Source organism: Clupea harengus, chromosome 4, assembly GCF_900700415.2.
Source record: "Clupea harengus chromosome 4, Ch_v2.0.2, whole genome shotgun sequence".
Classification (NCBI taxonomy): domain Eukaryota; kingdom Metazoa; phylum Chordata; class Actinopteri; order Clupeiformes; family Clupeidae; genus Clupea; species Clupea harengus.
Window position 1 is genome coordinate 27,247,126 of NC_045155.1, and position 14,704 is coordinate 27,261,829.

Below are 14,704 nucleotides of genomic sequence, written 5' to 3' on the forward strand. Positions count from 1 at the left end.
AATTATTTAATCTTGCAAGCCTTTTACAAAACATTAATCTCATGATGGCTCGGACTATTAAATAAAAGAAAATAAAGTTGGTGACTGCTATGGCAAGATTAAAAAACAGTTTGAGTATACGTAAGAGTAAGACGGAAAAAGGGATTATTGTTGCCCTGTTCCTAAAGAAAACACGACTATTGTGGATTACATGAAAAGGTGTTTGTATATCCATTTCACTTTTAATGCCTTTATTGTCTTAGATTAAATTCCTAAAGACAAACACAATTAAACACAATTACATGAACACAATTAGAATTGCAATGGTGTTTCTAGGTTGCAGTTTGATTCAAACCTTATTTCTGTCTTCTATGAAAATAGCGTGTTAGCGAATGCATGAGATTCTGGCTGTTCCTCAGGATGTTACCTTCAGTATATCACTCATATGAACCACAGGAACAGCCAGAATCTCATGCTTTCAGTAACACACTATTCTCCTACAAGAAATAAATATGGTTAAAATCAAATTCAGTCAAAAACTGAGTGGTAAAAAAGTAGGCTACTCACCATCAACATTATTACTATGGTCATGAGCCATTCAGACCGTTCTGAGTGACAGCCACCCTACCACATAGTTCACTTTGTTCCTACAGAAATACAAACATTATGATCAGAAAGGCAATAAAACCTGCCACAGATAGGACAGAAATGGACACAATCTTTAGTGAATAACTGTACCTCTGTTGTTACAGTAGGGCCTGACTTCTGTTGTTGCATTATGGCCTGACCTCTCTTGTGTGTGGCTTTCCAAACGTGTGTCTGCTAAACAAATAAATACAAACACATTTGAAGAATTGAAATATACAACAAAACTAAAATGTGAGTTTGCATTGAATATGCATGATCAAAAAGAAAATGTTCTGCACTGATAATTACAAAACACAAATAAGAATCAATGAATTCAAAATAACACACAACATTATATTTATGTGTATAGATTTAAAAAAACGAAAAATTCATATGCTTGTGTCTTTACCAATACTCTCGACAATTGCAATCATGATTACCAGTAGGCCTAAATAATAACAATAATTTAATAATAAGAAACATGAACATTTTTACCTTGAGAATTTGAGCTTTTATTTTCCTCCTCCTTCTATAATATATCAATACCACAGCCCCACATGCACAAGCAGCTAGGACTGCAACACCAGCTATGATACCAGCTACAATGGCAACAGTCTTTTGTCTTTGACCACAATCAGTGTCATAAGAAGATGATCCTTCTCTTAGGACAACAAGTCCAATCAACTCACACCTACAGAGATCACATAAATAGTTACGTTTTAGATACACAAGTAAATAACTTAGTGTATAATCATTGCTGAACTTGAAAGATTCCAAGTGAATGAACATACTGTGTGTGTGGTCTGCAGGATGTGAATGGTCCATTTGAGTATGTGTCGCCTACACAGTCACCACACACAGTATCTGTGGATGCTGTACCTGCATGGACAGACAGAAATAAATGAAAACACACATCATCCATTATGGACACATGTTGATGGTGATGGTCATTTTTAATAGCACAGATTAATGGAGACTCCATCAGAGAATGGTGTTCAATGTTTACGCAATGCGCATCACTGGGCAGCACGGTGGCTCAGTGGTTAGCACTGTCGCCTCACAGCAAGAAGGCCCTGGGTTCGCATCCCGGTCCTTCCAGGTCGTTCCAGGTCCTTTCTGTGTGGAGTTTGCATGTTCTCCCCGTGCCTGCGTGGGTTTACTCCGGGTACTCCGGTTTCCCCCCCCATCATAAAGACATGCATTGCATTGTGTGAATATGAATGAATGTTGGTGGTGGTCGGAGGGGCCGTTGGCGCTGATTGGCATCTGTCAGTCTGCCCCAGGGCAGCTGTGGCTACTGAGGTAGCTTACCACCACCGGTATGACTGTGTGTGTATGACTACTGGACTCTGGACTCTGTAAAGCGACTTCGGGTATATAGAGAAGCGCTATATAAAATTGAATTGATTGATTGATTGATCAAGGGAGAGAAGAATGTTTCACATGAATTCCCTCTAATCAGACAAGGGTTGAAACAGACCAGGGGTGAATCTAGGTTCCCACTTTTGGGGGGGCTAAGCCCCTTGATAAAACCTATTATTTTTCCTGTAACCCAGCAAAACTAGGGGGGTCTGGGGGCATGCTCCCCCATACAAATTTATTTTTTTCCTCTAGTGGGTTTTAGGAAGAGAAATTAACAAATTTAGTAATAAAATATAAACATATTGTAGACATCTGCTGAGATGGGTGCTAATTATACTGTAGCATGGTAGGGATTTGCAGCGCAAGTGAGTAGGTTAACATTGTAGGCTAGAGTTCACTAGCTAGTTATATCTGGCGGAGCTACTGAGTAGGGTAGCATACCCACAGGATCATTGAACTGGCATGATAAAAGAGTGCCACGACATATGTAATTAACTCGTGATGATTGAACCATTTCGTTTCTTTTACTATTTTTAACTTCATGTGTTATACCTTTATATCCAGCAGATGATTAGGGCAGCTTTCACCAGCTTGGGTCGGACAGTCGCTCCGAGTCTGTTTACTAGACATTATCACCGTCTGTCTGCACGCTCGCGAGGCTCACTCACTCACTCACGACCAAACAGAGCCGTGCGCTTGCCAGCACAGTCTCAAACAGGCGGGATTCCTGTGCTACTCGAGACTATTTTATTTCTAACTCTAAAAATTCAATAAAATAAGTTCACTAAATCGGTTGTTAGGTGTGAATTTGACGATCTCAAAATAAAAAATATATATATTTTTGGGGGGACTAAGCCCCCCCTCCAGCCCCCCCAAAATAGGGCTAGATACGCCCCTGAAACAGACTGAGTTCAAGTATCCTACCAGGTGGACAGAAGGGGTTGTTAATCAATAGTCCCAACCCTACATGAATATGTACGAGACGACTACTCTGATACAGAAACTGCCATAATGTCTGCTCACAGAGAAGGCAGAAAATAACAGCATAACAGTCTCTGACCTTGCAGGTGTCTGGAACTTTAGGAAAACAAATTCCACTACCCCTGTCAGCAAGAACACAACGTTTGACATGGAGGACACAGACTTGACCAGAAATCTTTCTGTTTGAACTTAATTCTAATTAAAAGACACACAAGAATATAGTGAAGAATAATGAAAGAAGAATCATGATAGAAAATAGTAAAGAATAATGATTCTGATTCACAACTTTCAGTGGCTAACATATTACTGTAACGTGTTGTCTTTCTTGTTTCCTGCATCAGTGTGTGTGTGTGTGTGTGTGTGTGTGTGTGTGTGTGTGTGTGTGTGTGTGTGTATCCACCTCCTCATCTAACTTTGTCATTCTGTCTCTATAGGGTAATTACATCCACCTAGACAATCCCAACTCAGCTGACTTTCGGACCCTGGTTCACTCGTTCGACCTACAACAGGTCCCCACTCCTCCAACTCACAAAGCAGGAAAAGAGCTTGACCTCATCCTTGCTCGGAACTGCACCACGGACAACCTAACGGTAACCCCTCTGCATCGCTCGGACCACTTCTTCATTAGCTTCAATGTTCGGCTCATTGAGCAACCCTCTGTCCCCCCTCCGATGGTCTCGTTCCGGCGCAACCTCCGCAACCTCTCTCCCACCCACTTTTCCTCTCTGGTTTCTTCTGCTCTTCCACCTTTATCCACTTTCTCTTCACTAGGTGTCAATGATGCCACAGAAGCTCTCTGCTCCACTCTGAGCTCATGCTTGGACAGCTTGTGTCCACTTTCCACCAGACCTGCTCGATCTACCCAGTCTCATTCGTGGCTGAGTGATACCCTCCGAACGCAGCGCTCCAATCTCAGAGCGGCTGAGAGAAAGTGGCACAAATCTGCCGCACTGGACGATCTTGCAACCTTCCAGACACTGCTGGCCTCCTTCTCATCCAGCATCACTGCTGCTAAGAAGACTTTTTTCAATGACAAAATCAACCATGCTACTGACGCTCGGAAACTATTCTCCACCTTCAAAACTCTGCTCTACCCTCCTCCTCCTCCCCCAGCTACTAACCTCACTGCTGATAAATTTGCTTCCTTTTTCACAGAGAAAGTGGCAGCCATCGGGAAACAGTTTGACCAACTGTCTCCCCCCCCTAAGGGCGCAACCGTCAATGGCTTATCATTTCCTTCTTTTATCCCTCTCAGCGAGAGTGAGGTCTCCAAAATCCTAACAGGTAGCCGTCCAACTACATGCCCGCTGGACCCCGTCCCATCCAACATCCTTCAAGCCATATCGCCTGCTGTCTTACCGGCAATAACACAGGTGATTAATGCTTCATTTATTCTGGAACATTTCCTTCTCTTTTCAAAGTGGCTCAGGTAACGCCGCTGCTCAAGAAGCCGTCTCTCGATCCCACTCAGGTGGAAAACTATCGACCGGTCTCACTTCTCACGCTCCTATCTAAAACCATTGAGAGGGCAGCTTCCAAACAGGTCACCGAGTTCCTGTCAAAGAACAATCTCCTCGATCCAAACCAGTCTGGATTCAAAAGCGGTCACTCCACCGAAACAGCCCTGTTGTCTGTAACGCAGGCCTTAAAAACAGCTAGAGCAGCAGCTCAATCCTCGGCTCTCGTCCTGCTTGACTTATCAGCTGCGTTTGATACAGTCAACCACCGCATCCTTCTGTCCATACTGTCAAGTATGGGCATTTCTGGCAATGCGCACTCCTGGTTTGAATCCTACCTCACTGGGCGCTCGTTCAACGTGTCATGGCAAGGTCAGCTCTCTGTACCTCACCGCCTCACCACTGGGGTGCCCCAAGGCTCGGTGATGGGACCACTTCTCTTTGCCATTTACACCACCTCGTTGGGCCCTATCATCCGCTCGCATGGTTTTTCTGTCTTTCCCTCCTGAGGACACCACGGTCTCGGCGCGGATCTCGGACTGTCTCGCTGATATATCCACATGGATGAAAAATCACCACCTTCAGCTGAACCTGGTCAAAACGGAACTGATGGTCTTCCCAGCCAAACAGGTCATCCACCACAACATCAATATCAATACTGACTCTTTATCTCTTGTTCCATCCAAAACAGCAAGAAACCTCGGGGTCATTATTGATGACCAACTGACCTTCACGGCCCACATCGCCTCTGTCTCCAGGTCGTGCCGCTTTGCGCTATACAACATCCGCAAAATCAGGCCGTACCTAACCCAGTATGCCACCCAGCTGCTGGTGCAAACCTTGGTGAGTTCCCGCCTTGACTACTGCAACGCCCTCCTAACGGGCCTGCCGGCTTGCGTGGTGAAACCACTACAGATGATCCAGAACGCGGCGGCGCGTCTGGTGTTCAACCAACCGAAAAGGGCACACGTCACCCCGCTACTCATTGAGCTCCACTGGCTGCCAGTAGCTGCTCGCATTAAGTTCAAGTCACTTATGCTTGCCTACAGAGTGCTTGCTGGTTCTGCTCCCACCTACCTAAATGCTCTTGTAAGGGCAAATGTTACACCCAGGACGCTGCTCTTGTCTAGTGAGCGTCGTTTGGCACTGCCGTCTGTGCAAGCACGGCAATCCAGACTATTCTCATTTGTAGTTCCGAACTGCCTAGTACTACCAGAGCAGGGGCGTCCCTCTCTACCTTCAAGAAGCTTTTGAAGACCCAACTCTTCAGAGAGCACCTCCCTTCCTAACTGGCACCTGACTAGCGCTTAACTTGCACTTCAGCAGTTACATTCCTGCACTTCTTTTTCCTTTTTTTTAGGTCGTTGTTTTCTAATTCTCATGTAAAGTAATTTATTATTTATAATTTATTGTTACACCATGCTTTTTATTGCTCTTAGCTTGACTGTTCTCTCCCTTGTACGTCGCTTTGGACAAAAGTGTCTGCTAAATGACTAAATGTAAATGTAATTACAGAGGATTGTCTAACCTGTCTGTTTGATGTACTGCCCTGGTGAGCACTTTGTGTGTTCCACAGCTCCTCGGCAGCCATCTTTGATTGGGTCAGTACAGTAGTGACCTTCCAGAGGCTCACAGAGTGTGTCTGAAGTGGAGCTGCACGCCCTCTTCACTCTTAGACCTGCACATATATTAGGATATACAGTGATTATGAAGGTGATTGCACCTATATTAGGATTGATTGAAAAACATTTCAATTACAATAAACAGTGCAAAGAATTGACATAAATAATATACATAGAATGCACAAAAAATGAACTAATTAGGAAGGTAAACCAAAACTGCTGAAATAATTGACTTACTCGAGTCACAATCTGTGCAAGATTTACAGGACGCCAGTCCATTGGGTGCATCAGTGTAGGTAGATGACAGGCATGGACCACATGTCGTAATGGTGATCTCAGTGCAGTGTATCCTTACATAATAACCTTTAATGAGTAAATAAGTAGTTAATACATAAATCAAACATGGGTTTATCTCATTGATGCAACATGAAGAAAGCTCTAATGAAGGAGCATGTCATGTACTATGACACAGTTACTACTGCTACTTACCAGGAGCACACATAGGGCAGCATTCCTGCCCTATAAGATATTCAGCTCGACCACAGGCAGGAGAGACCCCAGACACGGTCAACAGGATCATCACAACTATTATCACCAACTTCACCATGATTTCACCATCAACTTTGAGTCCAGCTGACGCAAGATGGCGTTCACAAAGCTGTGCAACAAACTCATGTCCTACAGTTTCACCGATGCATCTGTCAAACCAATGAAGATACAGTTTATTTCATTGTCCTCCTAATTTTCTTATTTCTAGTTTAATTCAGCTTTTCTATTGTCAGGACTCTTTGCATAACTGTAATACCAACTCCTACAAAGCATCACTGGATTACCATGCCCTATATGAATAGCTGTCATTTGCTAATGGGCGGTCGTTAGGAGCTGAAACCGCACTCAGACACAGAAATGTGCAAGGGATTAGTTCTATTCTCCTTATATTTTAGTTTTGACATATTTGAAAAGTAAAGGTTTCAAGGCATATTTAAAGGCATATTGCCAACAAGAACACACCGGTGGGAAATGGCCTTCTAAGGGTTAAGGGCCACCTTAATGACTAGACACTATACGATATACAGATTAGGTAAATATTACATATAGATAATATAAAAAGAAACAAGCAATATCCGGGACATAAAGTTTAAGTGTGAACAGTAGACAATAGGATGCATTTTGAAACAGCGGGAGGTAGTGATGACACGCACGCACGACTCGCACTCAGAAAAAGACAATGAAAATACTATGACGTGAACGCGACGAGAAAAAAGAATACACAGACTATAAACAATTGATAATGAGGGACAGGTGAAAACAATCAAAGAATAGGTATGTCTCAGTAGATATCACTGTTCTTATGTTTGATGGCTGTGGCATACAGAGGGGCTGCCAGAAGGGAAGAAGTTGGAAGAGGTTGTGTTCAGGGTGTGAGGCGTCTGTGGTGATTTATTTTGCCTGTTTCTGTTTTTTTTTTTTAGGCGTAAAAGTCCTGTAGATTGGGCAGGGTATTTGTGTCAGCAACCATTTCTGCAGATGTATGGGTAATGTATATCTCATGGTGGCACATGTCTGCCTCAGAGAGATCCCCATAGTCCTGATTATACACTCCTCATGATACTCATTAGAGAAGAACTGTGCACTAAAATGTATGTTGCATTTATAAGAACTCAGGGACAAAATGGAAAAGCATATCTTTCCAAATTCACTGGGTAAAAAGAAAACGAAAAAACATAAAAAGCCCACTGTGCTCACATTGAGTGCTTGGGTTTGTTTTGTAACAGCAGATATGACACTCCTTTTGTTTATTAGAGAATTGCCCATTTGACCTCTCTACACACACTCTATACTTTAAAGGCCGCAGGGAACAGTTATGAAGGATATTATCTAGTTCATAGCCATTTCTCATGTGATTTAAAACTCAAACTCATTATAGACCTGTTCAAAAGCTCAAAATGCATCAGTGTGTGAACCAAGACACAAGACAACTATCAGGAATGACAAGAATGCAGCCAAGAGACAAAGGCTCTTCCATGACATGACATGAAATCTTCATTAATCTTAATAATGTCATAATAATAACTGACCTGGTAAGCCTGTTAACAGGCTAACATGTATTACAATAGAGATAACAAAAGTGAAGGCGCTGCACCGAGTATGAAACTAACCTTGAACTTTGGACACTTTGGACACTTTGGAACTCAAATAAACTTCCTTCTAACACACTGTTTCAGTAAGGGTTAAGATGACTCTTCTAGAAAAAAAAAAGTGTTTGCTGTTTTTTGCATTGGTGCAACTGTTGAAGAGCCATGTTGTTTGAGGAGTGTCTTGATTTGAACCTGTTTTTGTAATCTATAATGTGAATTTAATGCAATATATAATGACATAATATAATTTGGATGAAATTTCAGAGTTTCAGAATGACAATAGGGTGAGCAGCTTGGATTTTCTCTCAGTTTTGATATCAGATACCAGAATTCCCCTAAAGCAGACAACCTTCCTTGGATACGGGTTGATGTTGTTGGTTTCTAGTAAAGGTAAAGACTTACGTAATCGACGAGCTGCTGGTTTGTTACCTCTTGCGGGAGTCGACAACAACGTCTGAGTTTAAATCCATGGTATGGACGATGACAAAATTTAAATCTCTCACTGAATGAAAGAGTTAAACCATATTTTAGTAGGATATTAAACTAAGGTAGATAGCAATCGCGGTTAAACGTAAAGTTGGCCTCCACAGCAGGCACGGCGCCGTCAGAAATCAAAAGCCCCATGATCGCACGGTGTATGTCCAAAATGTTGATCTGCGTTATGGCACAGCTCACAAGAAGTCGAGTCTACAGTGGTGCAAAAGTCTACAGTGATTGTTATGGTGAATGATCCAGAGTCTGTAGGCTGAATAGTCCCGAGTCCACTGTACACTCTAGACCAATCAGAACGCGTCTACAGACTCAAAACCAATCAGTACTCGGCAACGCATTCAGGTCATGCATAGGAGCTATCTTACTTTTTAACATGCCAGTGTTATTGTATCGCGTAGTATTGTCCTTAGCTTCTTTCCTTTTGGGGACGTTTGTTTGGCGAGGTGTATTGATTTAAATCCTGGCGCCGTGCTTGTTTTCGGAGCAGGAACTGTATGTACCAATCATTAAGAGATTATTACTTCGAATACCGTGTTATGAGGAGATGTTCAGTTTGCAAAAAGCAAATGCTATACAATTTGTCATTTATTTAAGTGTAAGTGTACTGATTACAATTAATGAAATATAATTTAAACCATTCTTGTATGGGTCCCATTGTTGCATTCATTTATTGACATTCCACAACGCACTGTTACTTGTAGCACTGACCACTTTATTGACAAAAAAACAACAGAACAGCACTATTTTTAGACAAACTATCATTGAACACGATAAAGAATTAAAAAAAGTACTGAAAAATAAAAATATGTACAATATGTACAGGGCAATATATTCAATTCAATTCAATTCAATTTTATTTATATAGCGCCATAACAATACAATTGTCTCTAGGCGCTTTACAGAGTCCAGAGCCTGAGTGTATATATATATATATATATATATATATATATATATATACAGCACACTCCTCTAAGCTGTCAACAACAGAGGTGAATTGTTCGTAGCTGTCGTACACTTGGTTGTCCAGGCCTTGTGATGGGGACATCTTTTTACAGGGCAGAAACTCTTTTTTTTTGTATTTTTTATGTCCCTGGGTTGGCTGGTCATAGATTGTACAGGCCAGTAGATTTTGGACACCCGACAGTTTGGTTCCTACATCTGAGGGGTGTTTCATCAGTGCACGCTTGTAGTGCGTAGCTCTTGCCCAGACCGAAGGACTGGCAATGAAGGTTTTGTGGGTGCAGGCAGAAGGCACTTGGCAGGGCACCAGATGTGGTCAGGATGGAGAAGTTGGAATCTTTGAATGATCTAGAGACTACAAGAAGAAAGGGTGCATGTTTTGACAGTTAATTGCCTTGTGAATAACCAAGAATATTGAAGCTATGTAGCTTTATTTTGTTTGCCATTTTGTGTCTGGTTGTTAACTTTGCTTTTAATGAGCCATTGGTGGTCTACTTGTCTCATTGAGAGGTCAGGTGTCATAAGAATCAGTACATTCTGTCAGTACGATCTCCTCCTGTGTGTGCCTCTCCCACTGCTCCCCACAGCAGAACACAGTGTTTGTGTGTGGAGACCCATTTCATGTTATACTGCACCCTAGTGGCCAGATCCTTCATGGATCTACAGATTTATCTAATCTAGACCATGTTTGTGTCACAGACACGAGTGGGATATGATGGAGAAACAGATTTAAAGGTGATATTTTAACAGCAATATCCTCAGTGTTATTTAACAACAAGCTGGATCAATGCTAAACCTGTTTGTTTTCACCCTAACAATACCAGAATCAATGCATTCCTTCGACTCAGGATATGATGGAGGATCTAACTAAGAGAATACCAAATCATTTAAAATTGAATTTATAGTCAGCAATATCTTGTGTTGTGTTTTAAATTATTGATACCTCTGTGTTCCAGAGAAGGGAGCGAAGACCCTCAAGGTCTCTGCTTCAGCGCTGCTACTGCCAGCCCTATCTGTCAGCTTTGGGTTTGCCTTTGATAATGGCCGTCAATACACAATCAGTTTGGTGTCAACCATCGCTGATGAGTGATCTGAAAAGTGAAGACCAGAAAGTGGACCAGGTGGACTTTTATTTAGTTGTACAGTTGACTTTTATTACCCTCGGAGTGAGTGAGATGAGATGAGAAGCTACTAACTTATATCAATATAATGTAACTGGTATTAGCATTTGCTAGATTTTAGTCTATCAAGTTGGATGTGATAATCCTCCCCCTCTCTCTCTGTGCATGCATTAAATATATTTTAAAACTTTCTAATGTTTTACTTTATATTTGTTTTAAATTAATACAAAATAACTAGTATTTCCTTTAGTACATGCAAGTTGTAGTTTCAGTTTTAGTACTTTCTCTCTGCATTTGGCTACATTTGTGTCTGACTGAAAGCATGTTAAAGATGCAGTGTGCGATTCGGTTTGGCGAAAGGTTGTTGAAATTTGTGATTTGACAACAGCCACTCGAATTTCACCTCTCCCTTCCACGCTCCTGAAGCACCATGTTGATTGGCTGGGATTGTTTATAGTTTGGTGTGAACCACTTTGTTTGTTTCCCATTTACAGAGCCAGGGGGGTCTTCCTGGTACGTGGTTTAGTGACAAACCTGGACAAGTTAACTCAGAGTAAGTGGTAAACCTCCTAATAGAAGAGCCCTCTGACGTTGTTTTGCTAGGAGAATGAACCAATGGGGGTTATTTTATTAGGAGGTTTACCACTTACTCTGAGATACCAGAATTTCCCCACAGGATTAATAAAGTATTTATCTATCTATCTATCTATCTTTTAAAAAAGACAGCAGGGACTGATTTACCAGGACCACCAAAAGGTCTGATTCTTCATTGCTTTTCTTATCAAACTCAGGACTAGGACTTGGGACGCCTCAGTCTTGTGTGGCCTGGCCTCCCCATCCTCCAGTAGTCCAGTGTAACTCCTTCAGAAAGAGCATAATCCTCTCCATGAGGAAAGTCAGGTGCTGAAATGCCACAAACAATATGTGTTTTGATAAGACATGAGTTATAACATCCTCATCTAGCAAGTGGTGTTCTGATCATGGTATGCAGGTCCCCACTCTGGCATCTCAGGGCAGCAGTCTCTGCAGTAGTGAGGTGGTGTAGCACAGCAGTAATAGAGAGGTGGCACTGTGGTCAGTTGGTCCAGAAGGAAAACGGGACTGCAATGGCAAGATTAAAAAACAGTTTGAGTATATGGGTTAAGAGAGAGAAAGAGATTATTGTTGCCATTTTCCTAAAGAAAATATGACTATTGTGTGGATTACATGAAAAGGTGTTTGTATATCCTTTTCACATTTAATGCCTTTATTGTCTTAGTTTAAATTCCTAAAGACAAACACAATTAATAGTGTTACCAAAAGTATGAGATTCTGGCTGTTCCTCATGATGTTATGTGCAGTATATCACTCATATGAACCACAGGAACAGCCAGAATGTCAAGCTTGCAGTAACACACTATTCTCCTACAAGAAAGAAGTATGGTTAAAATCAAACTCAGTCAGAAAGTGAGTGGAAAAGAAGTTGGCTACTCACCATCACCATTGTTATCACGTGACTGCTGCTGTATCCTCACTGCCAACAAATAATTCACTTTGTTCCTACAGAAATACAAACATTATGATCAGAAAGGCAATAAAACCTGACACAGAGAGGACAGAAATGGAGATAAGCTTTAGTGAATAACTGTACCTCTTTTACAGTATGGTCTGACCCCTCTTGTGTGTCGCCTTGCAAACTTCTTTCTGTTAAACAAATAAATACAAACTAATTTGAAGAATTACAATATACATTGAAACAGAAATGTTAGTTTGCATTTAAAATGCATTATCATAAAGTAAATATTTTGGACTGATAATCTGATCAATATTCTCGACAATTGCAATCATGATAACAGGCCTTAATATTACCAACAATAATTTTATAAGGAACATTAATATTCTTACCTTGTGAAGCTTTTCTTTTCCTCGTCCTTCTATTATACATAAATACCACAGCCCCACATGCAGCAGCTAGGACTGCAACTATGATACAAGCTGTGATACCAGCTACAATGGCAACAGTGTTTGGTTTTTGACCACAATAAGTGTCATAAGAAGATGATCCTTCTCTTAGGACAACAAGTCCAATCAACTCACACCTACAGAGATCACATAAATAGTTTTTTAAGATACACAAGTAAAAAACTAAGTGTATAATCCTTGCTAAACTTGGAACATTCCAAGTGAGTGAACGTACCGTGTGTGTGGTCTGCAGGATGTGAATGATCCATCTGAGTATGTGTCGCCTACACAGTCACCACACACAGTATCTGTGGATGTTGTACCTGCATGGACAGACAGAAATAAAGGAAAACACACATCATCCACTATGGACACATGTTGATGGTGATGGTCATTTTGAATACCACAGATGAATGGAGACTCCACCAGAGAATGGTGTTCAATCAGGGACAAGCTTTTATTCTTTGCAATGATGCGCTTCAAGGGAGAAAAGAAGGTTTGACATACCAAAGATAACAACTTAACCTAACCTCTGACCTTGCAGGCGTCTGTAAATTTAGGAAAACAAATTCCACTACCTGTCAGCAAGAACACAAAGTTCGACATGGAGGACACAGACTTGACCAGAATCTTTTCTGTTTCATCTTAATTCTAATTAGAACACGCACATGAATATTGTGAGGAATAATGAAAGAGGAATCATGATAGACAATAGTAAAGAATAATGATTGAGAAATAATGATTCTGATTCACAACTCTTTCAATGGCTAACATATTACTGTAACGTGTTGCCTTTATTGTGTTCCTGCATCAGTGTGTGTGTGTGTGTGTGTGTGTGTGTGTGTGTGTGTGTGTGAGTGTGTGTGTGTGTGTGTGTGTGTGTGTGTGTGTGTGTGTGTGTATTCACCTCCTCTTCTAACTATGTCATTCTGTCTCTATAGGGTAATCACAGAGGATTGTCTAACCTGGCTGTTTGATGTACTGCCCTGGTGAACACTTTGTGTGTTCCACAGCTCCTCGGCAGCCATCTTTGATTGGGTCAGTACAGTAGTGACCTTCCAGAGGCTCATAGAGTGTGTCTGAAGTGGAGCTGCACGCCCTCTTCACTCTTAGACCTTCACCTATATTAGGATATACAGGGATTATGAAGTTGATTAAAAAACATTTCAATTGCAATCATCAGTGTAAGAATTGACATAAATAATATACATAGAATGCACAAAGTCTAAATCAATAAGGAACTAACACCAAAAGCTGCTGCGATAATTGACTTACTCGAGTCACAAACTGTGCAGGATCTACAGGACGGCAGTCCATTGGGTGCATCAGTGTAGGTAGATGACAGGCATGGAACACATGTCGTACTGGTGAACTTAGTACATTCTCTCCATACATAATAACCTTTAATGAGTAAATAAGTTGTTAATACGTAAATCAAACATGGGTTTATCTCATTGATGCAACATGAAGAAAGCTCTAACGAAGGAGCATGTCATGTACTATGACACAGTTACTACTGCTACTTACCAGGAGCACACATAGGGCAGCATTCCTGCCCTATCAGATATTCAGCTCGACCACAGGCAGGAGAGACCCCAGACACGGTCAGCAGGATCATCAGAACTATAATCACCAACTTCACCATGATTTCCTAATCATCTTTGGGTCCAGCTGACGCAAAGATCGCGTTCACACGCCAAACAGAGTGGAGGGAGTATAACACTTCTCGAATCAAGCTGCAAAACAGAATGCATGTCAGGAAAGATGTTTGACTTTGACCACAACCACAACCACAACCACCCACTCATTATCTAAAATGTTCTTCACTGTAACGAAGATGGCAGCGTGCAGAGTTTGAAAGGTGATTAGCAACTCTTAGCCTACGGTGATACATTTCACAGTAATGGTATTTTTAATCACTTCGCACCACGATAATTCAGCGTTTAATATAATATTGTCAGTTTCATTGATTAACCTCTTCATTATCTCGCGGTTTTTAGTTACCTGACTATTGTGCTTTTGGA

The 14,704-nt window shown here is 41.4% G+C and overlaps 1 protein-coding gene and 1 long non-coding RNA gene across 2 annotated transcripts; both read right to left on the reverse strand.

Annotated features, from left to right (window-relative positions):
- Positions 1-243: 243 nt before the first annotated feature.
- On the reverse strand, positions 244-14,373 carry LOC122128531 (tumor necrosis factor receptor superfamily member 14-like). Its single transcript, XM_042707540.1, has 7 exons — positions 14,208-14,373; positions 13,956-14,081; positions 5,935-6,090; positions 1,398-1,485; positions 1,164-1,297; positions 1,016-1,054; positions 244-251 (listed from the first exon to the last, which is right to left on the reverse strand). The coding sequence occupies exons 1-7, from the start codon at positions 14,323-14,325 to the stop codon at positions 244-246; spliced, it is 669 nt and encodes a 222-aa protein (XP_042563474.1). The 5' UTR covers positions 14,326-14,373.
- Positions 11,694-13,134, reverse strand: LOC105903340. The gene is made up of 5 exons (XR_006152392.1): positions 12,916-13,134; positions 12,624-12,817; positions 12,370-12,422; positions 12,214-12,278; positions 11,694-11,840 (listed from the first exon to the last, which is right to left on the reverse strand). It is a non-coding gene; the product is annotated as an uncharacterized LOC105903340 (long non-coding RNA).
- Positions 14,374-14,704: the final 331 nt, after the last annotated feature.